General features: G+C 34.5%; 1 protein-coding gene across 6 annotated transcripts in view; it reads left to right on the top strand.

The window, feature by feature from the left end:
* Window positions 1–12,637, top strand: part of APPL1 (adaptor protein, phosphotyrosine interacting with PH domain and leucine zipper 1) — a 43,005-nt gene that overhangs the window by 15,801 nt on the left and 14,567 nt on the right. For 5 of the 6 annotated variants that reach the window (XM_072785765.1, XM_072785764.1, XM_072785766.1 and 2 more), the window contains 9 exons: window positions 761–907; window positions 1,750–1,832; window positions 2,579–2,737; window positions 3,430–3,618; window positions 5,594–5,636; window positions 7,382–7,438; window positions 10,167–10,258; window positions 10,630–10,812; window positions 12,569–12,621. In XM_072785765.1, coding sequence (XP_072641866.1) covers window positions 761–907; window positions 1,750–1,832; window positions 2,579–2,737; window positions 3,430–3,618; window positions 5,594–5,636; window positions 7,382–7,438; window positions 10,167–10,258; window positions 10,630–10,812; window positions 12,569–12,621 — 1,006 coding nt within the window. The remainder of the gene's footprint in view (window positions 1–760; window positions 908–1,749; window positions 1,833–2,578; window positions 2,738–3,429; window positions 3,619–5,593; window positions 5,637–7,381; window positions 7,439–10,166; window positions 10,259–10,629; window positions 10,813–12,568; window positions 12,622–12,637) is intronic. The other variant, XM_072785767.1, reaches the window with a different exon arrangement.

Genomic DNA, 12,637 nt, shown 5'->3' with positions numbered 1-12,637 from the left:
TCTTGAATGATGGGGTAGGTTTTGGAATACTAAGAGAGCTAAGAAACAGAGGAACAGGCTTTGTGGGGAAGATACTATATTCAGTTTTGTCTATGTCCAGCACATTTACACACACGTGTTCACATGCACACACACACACACATAAAGACCCCAGGTGGAAATGTGCTTCTTCTGACACTTAGGAGAGTGAAGGGCAAGAGATGAAAATTTGGGACTCCTTGGTGTATTGGAATATTCTTAGTACTTGATTTGGTATTCTAAGGAGAGCAAAAAGAGGGAATGGCCTGATGTATATTACATAATAAGTGCTCAGTTAATATTTGTCTGAATACAAGAACTTAAAGAGCACGCATATTTTAATTGTGAGTAAAGGAAAACAAGTACAACAGAGGAGGTGTAGCAAGGAGAGAACTGGAAGAGACTATGCTGTGAACTGACCAAGATCAAAGACTAATGACTGAGCTAATAGCAAACCACTGTCTGCCTTTCCTCTGTGTGGTAGACTCCACCACACTAGTTTAGTTATTGTATCATTCTTAGCCATGTACAGAGTTCTGCTTTAAATGTGCATTTGAGTGGTTGGTAGTAAGACAGTAAAATTAGCCATAATACAGGATTTCTACTATCTCACAAAATAAAGATGAACAGTTGCTGGTGATTATACCTTTTTCCTTGGGTAGGCTCTTCCCTATAGCCACTACTAAAGGTAATTAAAGATAATTACACAGTTAAATACATATTTTAATGTTTTTACTCAAAGGTAAAGTATGAAGTAACAGAAGATGTCTACACTTCCAGAAAAAAACAACACCAGACCATGATGCATTATTTTTGTGCATTAAACACTCTTCAATACAAAAAGAAAATAGCATTGTTAGAACCTCTACTTGGGTACATGCAAGCTCAGGTAAATACTGACTGTACTGCATTTTGGATTATAACTGCCCTAAAAACTTCATATTAAGTTTGATATTTATGTTAAGTATTACAAATTAAGGTCAAAATATTCTATTTGGATCTGTGTTTTTTAAAGTAATTTAAAATGTCATTAGAAGTTAGAATGGTTTTCCTCACAAATGAAGATCTCACATTTTTTAGGGTAAATGAAACCACCTACCTTGTATTTAGGCCTTGTCCATCACAGGTAGGGGATAGGGAAAAGAAAGCTAAATGAATTCTGGAGTTACTCCTATTGTTGGAACGTCCATTCACTATTGCTTCAAAATAAGTTTGAAAAAGAATGGGCAAGTTTGTCTCATGTTCCTGAGTTAAAAGTAATAGATGAACTCCAAAGTATCCCAGGAGGTTTGCATCAGGAAGGAGGCTAGAAAAGTAAATTTCGGTAATATGAGATGGCATGCCCCTAAAAATTTTATTTTTTAAAGAAATTTGAATATTCCTTCAAATATGAGTGCTTATTTTTCCTCAATATAAAACTTATTTATCTTCGTAGTAAACAAATGTTTATCTGTATAACTTATTTAAAATGTTTTAAAATTTTCCAATTTTACAAATTGCTCATCATATGCATGTATTACTACATAAAAAGATGTATAGTGAAACTGAAGTCTAGTTTCTACAGTGGCTCTAAAGCCCAGTAGAAGTCATTGAAAACTAGTACACAAATGGGAATACTCCTTTGTTTTTTACCTTGCCATGTATCTTGGAGATTATTTATGTGATTCACTGTTTTTTGTATGTGTGTGTTTTTGTTATTCATCCTCTTACTCATATACTCTCTTGCCCCAGATAAGTTTCTTTAAGATGGGTTCTGAAAATCTTAATGAACAGCTGGAAGAATTCTTGACCAATATTGGAACAAGTGTACAGAAGTGAGTATTTTTTCTTCCTTAAAATTGAAAATGAAGTTATGAGAATAAGTTAATGCCTAAATGCCACAATCTAAAAATATTTAGCATTTAATTTCCTGAGGGGCTATTTTCCCTGCCATGAGAGTGTGTCTCACATGGCTCATGGATACTACTTGGTTTTTTTACCATCTCTTCCACAGAATCTGAACTCTGAATTTCATAACTCTGTCATGTCTGATGGTATTTTATTGATTCTAAACTAGGTTTTGTGTTTGAATATATGACACAAAATAGTAATTATTTATAAGTTAATTTATCTTCACAATTAGCTGAAGCATGGGGGATGAATGGGAATTACTAAATAAATCTTGCTTTCCAAGCCATGAAAGAAAGCTTAGTGAGAGCAAGCAGTTCTAATCAGGTTCAAAGTTGGGACCAGTGATGTGGTCAATCTGAGATATGCAGGTATATTAAAATGATTGTTGTTTTAAAGGCACAGGATAGAGCAGTTTGAAAATTACTCCAAAGTTAGGCATTTGATGTGGCTTCATTAATTTTTTAATTTAGTGTTGTTTAATAGTAATAAAATGTAAAACTGTTTCATAATGTGTTCATGTTACTTTCATGTGTTCATGTTACTTTAACCACCCACACCCCCTCTACTCTCTTTAAGAAAATATATACAAAGCAAATGTTACAGATGAACATAATTGGTAAGGAGTTCTTCATCAGTTGTGGTTGGGTAGTAAATATATTTTCTGTGTTAGTGTTCGCAGGGAAATGGACAGTGATGTAGAGACCATGCAGCAGACAATAGAAGATTTGGAAGTAGCCAGTGACCCCTTATATGTGCCTGACCCAGATCCCACAAAATTTCCTGTTAATCGAAACTTAACCCGGAAGGCTGGATACCTTAATGCTAGGAAGTAAGAAAACTATAGTTGTTTTCATATATTGTAATATCTTCTAAGGTATTATCAAGTGAATATAATATATAATTGATATTATCTAAATTATTTTGATTTTATGAAAGGCTGAATCTTTTTAATTAGAAGTATTAGCATGTTTGTCAGCTTTTTGACAGATGGGGTATGTGAATAATTTTTGGAAGTAGAATTCTGTTTACTTATTGAATAATTTAGAATTATATTAAAAGTGGAACCAATCTGAGTTTAAGTAAATTGAGCATTACATGAATTAAATATTTTTATCATACTCTAAAATCTATGTAATATATATGTATTACATAAATACATGTAATTACACTATCAGGTCAACTTTTAGTTTTTACATAAACGTAGGATAAAGCAAGTTAACCCTAGGAGTAAAATGAATTCTATTCTTTTGAACTTATTCTCTTGAAAGTTGAACTATAATTTATGGAACGTCATTGTAACAATTACAACTTGATAACTTCCAGCCTTTTTTGGAAACACATGGACACACAAAAATGGGTTGGCATACATGAATTTATTTTAGATACTGAAAAACTGATATTTTTATTTTCTAGGCACCTTGGTGCCTTTTTGCAGCTGGTTCTTTGTTTTATCTTGTGTCTGGCTTATGATGAGATTTCAGGTGTATTGTTACTAAGAGCAAATGTACTTTCTTCATTTAGTAAAACAGGTTTGGTGTCATCTACCTGGGACAGACAATTTTACTTCACGCAGGGTGGAAACTTAATGAGTCAGGCACGTGGGGATGTAGCAGGCGGCCTGGCCATGGACATTGACAACTGTTCAGTAATGGCTGTGGACTGTGAAGACAGGCGGTACTGTTTTCAGATCACTTCCTTTGATGGAAAAAAGTTAGTATTTTGTCATATTTTAAACTACTGAAATGCATAATAATTCCTCGTCATTCAGACATTTTATAGCTATTTTAGGCTTATTATGTATTTAGATAATTTTCTTTTTGATTGCATAGGAATGAGTTTTCCTTTCTGATTTGGTTAAATGATGCCTTACTATTTTGAGGTTGTCAAAATAAGGTCATATGGTAAGAACCTGTGATTCCGTGTTAGGGTACTGTTCACTGAAAATTCTGCATTGTATGGGGGACGGCAGCACAAAGTAGTGGAAACAGCCCTAACCTTGGGGTCAGAAAATTTAAATTCAGGATCTACTACTTACTGTGTGTCTTAGACAAATTACATAACCTCTGTTTTTTCACATGTGAAATGGGGATGGGAAAGTCATAACCCCTACTTTGTGAATTATTATACAGAATAGAAATCTAACAGATGTAATGTGCCTAACGTGTAGTAAGTGCAAACATTAGTGAATGTTATTTTTAAATGTTAAATATTTCTGATGAAATTAATGATTAGTCCATTAATGTGAAATTAATGATTAGTCCATTAATGTTTATATGCCATTTTTAAAACTTCTGTTACCTTTGCATCTTATGAGAATCCAGAGTAGCCTTTAGAACAAATTTTTGGACGACAGAAAAATATAAAAAAGCATTGAATATTGAAAGAAAGCTATAATCTCACTAGCTAGAAACAACAGTTAACTTTTTGGTTTGTTGCCTTACAGTTTTTAACTATTCTTTAAAATTTAAATATATTTAAATATTCTTTAAAATATGCTATAAATATTAAAATTCTGACAATTTTTATTTTATTATTGTTTTTAATAATAAAGTTATTTTTTATTGGTGTTCAATTTGCAAACATACAGAATAACACCCAGTGCTCACCCCGTCAAGTGCCCCCCTCAGTGCCCGCCACCCAGTCACCCCCATGCCCCGCCCTCCTCCCCTTCCACCACCCTTAGTTCGTTTCCCAGAGTTAGGAGTCTTCCATGTTCCTGACAGTTTTTTAAAGATGAGGAGATACTGTATACGTACTTTGGATCTACAGCTACTTATTAAAAACATTTCACAATGGCTATATTAATCCATCTAAGGATATACACCATAATCTAAAATTTTTCCTGATGATAGATGTTGAAGTTATCTGTAGTTTTTTTTTCTTACTTAAAATACTATTTTTGATTTTGCTTACTGTTCAGAAGCAGCTTCTGAGTTCTTAGTAATTTTTCCTTTGTATTTATGTACGTTAAGATGTATGGTTCACTGTCTTTTATCAAATAGTTGTTTAATTTCATATTCCTCCTTTAAATATGTAATGAATGTCAGTGACTCTGTCATTTATAATGCTGGATGTTGGGAGTCCCTGTGTTCATCAAAATTACCAAATTGTTAATATGTTACTCCAGGAACTTTTTTTTTTTTTTTCAGTTTATTGCTAATAATGCTTAACATGATTTCCCATTTCACATTCTTAGTGTGATTCAGAATTAGTAATTTTTTTCTTTAACTCTTAAGATAGTAACAGCTATAGAAAAGCTAAGTATCTCAGTATTAGTAATTAATATATTGAAAATGTTTTACTGTATTATGGAGAAATAATAAGTACAATTAGTGTTTTCTGTGAGCATTGCTGATTTACATTTGAGACATATGATAAGTGTCAGAAAGTTGAAATGCATGGTCTTATTTGCAGTATACCTTTGTTATAGGCTGTCTTCTGAAAACCAGCACCTGTTTCTTTTTTGGTACATCTTGGCATGGATAGCCAGAGTCAAGAGTTGTTAAAATCTGAGTCCAGATGCCCCAGGTGGTCTCCTTTTCCTAACTTAAGATATTGATTGGTTGTGTGTTTTGAGTTTTTTTAGTTTTGATACCGATTGGTTTTATATGTACCTTTAAAGATAAAAAATTTTCTTATTTTTTTATTTAAGTTGAGGGTCAGACTTCTTTCTTATTTTTTTCAGGTCTTCAATTTTACAAGCAGAAAGTAAAAAAGACCATGAGGAGGTAAAATTTTATCTAGTTAATTTCCTCAGCAACATCTTAAGATATTTCAGCAACTAAATAACTAAATATTAAGATAGAAATTTGGAAAATCCTAGTTAATTAAAAACATTTTTTTTCATAAAACTCTATTGTCCTCAAGCAGCCTTTTTAAGTTTCACACAGACTTTTATAGCTAGACCTATAAGAGGAGGCTTTAGAGATCATTGCTGTCTGTCTTTTTAAAGGCTCAACTTCAGAAATGACCTTGTGACTACTGCTTTCTGGCAAGCTGCTAGTATCATGAGGTGACAGTTTAATTTATTCCCTTCTCTCACCAACTCTGAGACCGTATTTGCACCGTAAGAACATAGTGGCAGCAGATGTAGCATGGCAGGAAGCAAGTAAAGCTTAAAACCTTGGAGAAATGAAAGACAGAAAAACAAAAATTTGGGAGTGTCTATTCTTCCTCACAAGTCTTTTATTTTTGGCTCCATTTTTACTTCTAGTACACCAAATATGGAAGGTAAGTTACCACCGAACTGACGCTTCAAAAACTGTCATGAAAAGCATTTTTGAATGAAAATATATTATAATTGATTTTGAATCACTTCATCTGGTATTATAACTATGTTGGTAAAAGATGATGTTAGAAATTACAGAGAGATCTATTTTTAATTACTCCTGGAAGAGAGTGGATACTACAACTTGCTTTTGGTTTGTGAAGAACACAGACAAATATTTACTCTCTGCTGGGTTTACCAAAACAGATTATTAGTTTAATGAGGCTCATCATGAACTGGAGTCCTCAAGAGTGAAGTAGATGTGGAACAGAGAGCATTTTTTATGTTAATTAGTTATAAACCTGAAAGAAGGGAAGTATGTAAAATGCATTCATTAGGAATATATTTAGCTCTTAACTTTTTTGCGTTGGTGTTAATCATGAATCTGAGTCCTGACTATCACTACTAATTTGGTGGGGATTAAGAGGGGAAATTATATAAAAGATAAATATAGACTGTTAATATTATAATTTAACATTATTGCTATATTTTTATTTGCTTGTATGAAGTTAATTTGAGCTTTTTTTTTTTTTTTAAGATTTTATTTGAAAGAGCACACGTGGAGGGAGGGGCAGAGGAAGAGGGGAACACAGACTCCCCACTGAACAGGGAGCCCGATACAGGGCTTGATCCCAGGACACTGGGATCATGACCTGAGCTGAAGGCAGATGCTTAACCAACTGAGCCACCCAGGTGCCCCTTGGGCTTTAAAAATAGTAAAGCTATTCACTTTTCTGTTACACTTTTAAATATTAAGCATATATATGCTTATGTGTATATAGGAAAGTATTTTTCTTATAAGAATGATTGTGTTACTTCTTTTTTTAGAGTTATGGGGTTTTTTGTTTTAGAGCACTAGCACGAGTCAGGAGGTTAGGGCAGAGTGAGAGAGGCAGAGGGAGAAAAAGAATCCCAAGCAGAAAAAAAAAAAAAAAAAAAGAATCCCAAGCAGGTTCCACTTTTTTTTTTTTTTTTTTTGATGACAGGTTCCACATTTGATGTAGGGTTCGATCTCACAACCCTGAGATCATGACCTAAAGTGGTATCAGGAGTCAGATGCTTAACTGAATGAGCCACCTGGGTTCCCCAATTATGTAGTACTACTAATGAAACTTCTATTCAGTGAAATATTGAACATTCTCTTTTAGAACAGAAGCACTATAGGAAAAGTATTAATCATATTTTTCTATTTTTTTTCTCTTGCAGTGGATCTGTACAATAAACAACATATCCAAACAAATATATTTAAGTGAAAACCCAGAGGTAACACTTTTATTTTATGGTATCCAGACCTGGCAAAATTGAATGATTATTAATGTATTCTTTTTTTTTTTTTTTTTATTAATGTATTCTTAATGTCGTAATTCCTCAAGTCCTGTAATCTTTTTTTTTTTTTTTTTTAAGATTTTATTTATTTATCATTGAGAGACACAGAGAGAGAGAGGCAGAGACACAGGCAGAGGGAGGAGCAGACTCCATGCAGGATGCCTGACAGGGGACTCAATCCCTGGTCTCCAGGATCACACCCTGGGCTGAAGGCAGGCGCTAAACCGCTGAGCCACTTTGGCTGCCCAAGTCCTGTAATCTTTTAATTTGCCTTGAATGAGTAGCTTTAATGTATCCATGTATGAGCATCTGGTCTTCCTAGAAAGATAAATTATTTCAAAAGTAACTGAAATTGGTCAGCTAACGAATTTTTACTGGGCATCAATGCTGTGGATTTAGCTTTGGATTGAGCACTATGGAGGATACCGAAGAAAAGGAAACTATGGTTTGCCTTCCAGGACCCTGAGTGTTTGGGAATACAAAACTAAAACTTTAACATTTTGTATAAAACTAAATAATTGAAAGTATGTGGTAATGACTAAAAGTTTAAAATTTGAGGATGTTAAGATCAGTGTGGACTTTAATTTTAGAGAAAATTGTGGAGGTGATAGAATCCTGAGCTGGCTAAGATTTGTCCATGTTTGAGGAAAAGAGAAGGAATTACAGATATGAGAATAAAAACAAAAGCATAAAGGCAGAAATGGTGTATTTATGAAACCAGTAGTATAACTGGAGTTGAAGGTTCTTGTTAGAGAATACCAGAAAGCTGAAGTGTTCAGACAGGTCACCTGGGGATCTTGTTGAAATGCAGATTCTGTGTAGGGTAAGGTGGCCTGAACTCTCAGTTTTGCCAGTTATGCTTTGAGTAGCAAGGGTATCAAACCAGATGAATTTAGCTGTGTAGGTGAATCCAAATATACACCCAGAACCCAGGGGTACAGAAATCTCTGGAAGGAATCTAGTGGGTCCACACTGCAGTGTGTTTGGGAATCAAGACTTGGTTTATTGGGGCAGGAACCGAGTGTCCTCTACCAGTATTGGTGGGCCCATCTGTGCAGTAAACCCAGCCGCCTCCCAGGGCTGTGCGGGGCTGATGATTTCAGTTGAGGCAGAGCAGGGCTGATTTCTCTAGGAAGCCCTCACCCTCTATAAGTCTTAAAACTGCTGTTGGTATAAAGGAGTGTCTGGGAGCATGTAGGAGCCCATTATCCTACTTCAGGCATGAACGGAAGGTCTGAACAGGGCAGTAACCAAGAGAAAAGAAATAATGCATTGTAGAAATAGGAAAAAAGAAATTGACTGGGCTAGTTAATAACTGACCAATATAAACGATGAAAGAGACAAATTAAAGATGACTTTCAGGTTGTAATCTCAAGTGAATGGAAGAACAATTTGAAAGAATTCTATTTTTATCATTATGGCTTTGAGGTGCCAGCCAAGGCACATAGGATTTAGATGCCTAGGAACAAGTTTTGAACCAAAGAGACAATATCTCATGACCTCCAAAATATTATTAACTTCTCTTAGTTTTATAATAATGATTTGAATGTAATCTAAGAAAATTAGTGCTAATTGTAGAGAAGAATTTTGCTTGCAGTAATTTGATTTCTTGCTAGGTTGGGTTTTCCTTTCTGTTATGTTACTTGGGAGAACTAAAAAATAAAATACAAAAAGAATAAAAATAAAATGCAAATTGGATGACCTGTTAATACCTAGGGAATAACATGGTGAATACACTGTATTTGAATAATTCAGGATTATGGTATTTACCCACAAATTATCAGAACTCTAAATTTTAAGTAGTATTTTCCAGATTATCCAGAATTACTTTATCTGTACTTCATGAGAGAAGAAATTCTGATCAATTTGTGGCATTGTCTTAATATATTTTTGCTAACTAAAACACAGAAATACAAAAATGTTATGTGATTTTTTTCTAATGTAAATGCGATTTTATGTAGCCAGTGTTTGATATAAAACAATTAAGTTTAAAAATATTTCTTATAGGAAGCTTTTCTTTCAGATTTTGGTCATGATAACTTCATCAATAAATACATAGGTTTCTTTTTTTTTTTTTTTTAGATTTATTTATTCATGAGAGACAGAGAGAGAGAGGCAGAGACATAGGCAGAGGGAGAAGCAGGCTTCCTGCAGGGAGCCTGATGCAGGACTTGATCCTGGGATTCCAGGATCACACCCTGAGCTGAAGGGAGATGCTCAAACACTGAGCCACCTATGTGTCCCTACGTAGGTGTTTCTGACCATAAATATATTCTGGAAGATCATGAAAACTTCAGCAGTATAGTTATAAAATGTTTTACTATTTTGATATTTTGTGGCTATTTCCTACTTCTGAATTTCTTTATTTAGCAAATGTATTGAGTATTAATATACTAGGCGCTGTATTCAATGCTAACAATACAAACCTTAATCCAAAAAGTCTGGTACTTAAATATTTAAAGATCTAGGTCTGTAAGAAGTAAGAGGAAACTTAAATTATAATGTTACGAAGTTAATTATGTATCTTAATATTAAGATAGAATGTGGAACTACTTTAGTAACTCCAGTTTTCATTTTAAGTGTAACTCGAACATTCTGACAATAGAGTTATATTCAAATTTTTGGTTTCCTTGCTTTACTAATTCTTGTCCTTTTTAAAAAACAGGAAATTGCTGCACGAGTAAATCAGTCAGCTTTGGAAGCGGTCACTCCCTCTCCATCTTTCCAGCAGAGGCACGAGAGTTTGCGGCCAGCAGCGTGAGTTACCAGACTTTGGGTTATTTAAAACTATATGGGCTATTGAAAGTGTTAGCAGACACTTTGATTTTAGCAGTGCTACTTATATTAGTATGAAATAATTCCCCCAAAACATAGAAAGTGTATTTTTAAGTTGGTAAATCTACTAGCAAGAGTGCTAAATAAATGATTCCAAATTGCCCTAGTGCTTTATCTCTAGATTAAGATCATTTATGATTTTGAATTTAGTCATTGGAAAGAAAAGTTTTGTTATTGAAATTCCTGCTCCTCTCATTGACTTATAAAATTGTATTTTCTTTTCTCATTGTTTGTATTCAGTTTCAAACAGAGAAAACTAAAGGCAATGCCTTCTCGTTTTCTTCTTTGCTTAGACAATCTCGGCCACCAACAGCTCGAACCAGCAGCTCAGGATCCTTAGGATCTGAGTCCACAAACTTGGCTGCCCTTTCTCTAGATTCTCTCGTTGCTCCAGACACTCCAATACAATTTGACATCATTTCTCCCGTGTGTGAAGATCAGCCTGGCCAGGCAAAAGCCTTTGGCCAGGGCGGCAGGTGGGTGATGGCATCACAGGGATACTGTTCTGTGGTCTGTAAGGCTTGTGATTCCATTTTTGCAGTTGAGAGTCATCTCTCATATATGTATATCAATTATGTTGTACTTCTTTTAATTACTTGATTTTGATAGTTGGGAAGGAATCATGCAGGTTTTTCTCTTTGTTTTCTGTCTAAATAAGTGAAGATAAGTTAATTTTAAAAATAGTTAATTTTGAATTGCTTATCAGATCTACTTCTGGTATTTGCTCTTAAAATTGTAGAAGAAAGTTGACAGTCCTATCTATAGATCATGACAATATTTAGAAATTCTTGAGAGTAATACATGTGCTATAGGTTTGCAAGAAAAATATCATCTTGGGGGATGCCTGGGTGGCTTAGCGGTTGAGCATCTCCCTTTGGCTCAGAGCGTGATCCTGGAGTCCTAGGATCGAGTCCCACATTGGGCTTCCTGTGTGGGGCCTGCTTCTCCCTCTGCCTGTGTGTCTCTGCCTCTCTGTCTCTAAATGAATAATTAAATAAAATCTTTAAAAAAAGAAAAATATCATCTTGCGTCAGAATAAGAAATCTCCAGGAAGTTACTAAAACATTATCATGCTACAAATTATTAATAAAATCATCTTTTGGTTATATAATGAGAAGTGTGAAAGCTGTTTAAAGTTTTTCTTTGGCTCTGGGATGAAGGAAATGTCACTCAAGGCAAATAATTTATTTAAGTAGGTTGGACACCTAATAAATTGAGACTAATTTGGATAATACATGGCTATGAAGAAGAAAAATAATTTGTACTTGATCACAGAAATATACTCAGCACTTGATATAATAGGGCACCTATGAATTACAGAGATCAGTTTCATGTTTCATCTTAATGCCAACATTATTTTAAAACCATTTAGCTCTTTGTTTCCTTACAAAACCTATTTTGAGTTATACTTTTATTCCTTCATTGTGGGTGTGTTAAGAGCCACTCATAATGAGGAAGGAGGTAGCTCCCATCACTAATTAGCTTTTCTTCTTGCATTCTGTTACGTATGCCTTGAGAAACGGGTTTAAAAGTAGAAAATGTTCAAATTAGCATAATTAACTTACAGTATGTATTTAGAGGACTTAAAAAGATTTTTACAATTTCAGGAAATCCCTGGCATTTTTCTCAAGATTGAAGTTAAATCAGCTCTTCTCTGTCCCCCTTTATTTAAATTTAAGGATTTTCACAACATGGTTTGTAGGATGTTGGGGTGTGTATGTGTATATATGTACGTATGTATACACATCAGTTCATCCATCTCTTCTAGAATGCAGCAGCTTTGAGTTCAGCCTGCTAAGTGTGAAGGCAGGGGATTTCGTTAGAGTAAAGTGGGCATCAGTAGTGTTCTTTAACAGGATGGGGCATTTCAGAACTTTTAACTTTTTTATTTAAAAAAAATTTTTTTGGAAGATTTTATTTATTTGTTCATGAGACAGAGAGAGAGAGAGAGAGAGGCAGAGACAGAGATACAGCCAGAGGGAGAAGCAGGCTCCATGCAGGGAGCCCGTTGTGGGACTCGATCCTGGGACTCCAGGATCACGCCCTGGGCCGAAGACAGGTGCTGAACCGCTGAGCCACCCAGGTGTCTCGATCAGAGCTTTTTTTAAAAAAGAAGATATGTTCAAGTTTTTGTGACTCCTAGTTTTTAGCTCTAGTTTTAATGATTGGGATTTCTTCCATAGGCTTATGGTAACTGACCATTGGTTCATAATTTTTTAAAAAACTTTTCAGGCGCACAAATCCATTTGGAGAATCTGGAGGAGGTACAAAATCTGAAACTGAAGGTAAAACAGATGTGTG

The sequence above is a fragment of the Canis lupus genome, chromosome 19 (genome assembly GCF_048164855.1).
Source record: "Canis lupus baileyi chromosome 19, mCanLup2.hap1, whole genome shotgun sequence".
Taxonomy (NCBI): domain Eukaryota; kingdom Metazoa; phylum Chordata; class Mammalia; order Carnivora; family Canidae; genus Canis; species Canis lupus.
The sequence above is the reverse complement of the archived record's forward strand: the minus strand, read 5'-3'. Positions and strand labels throughout refer to the sequence as shown.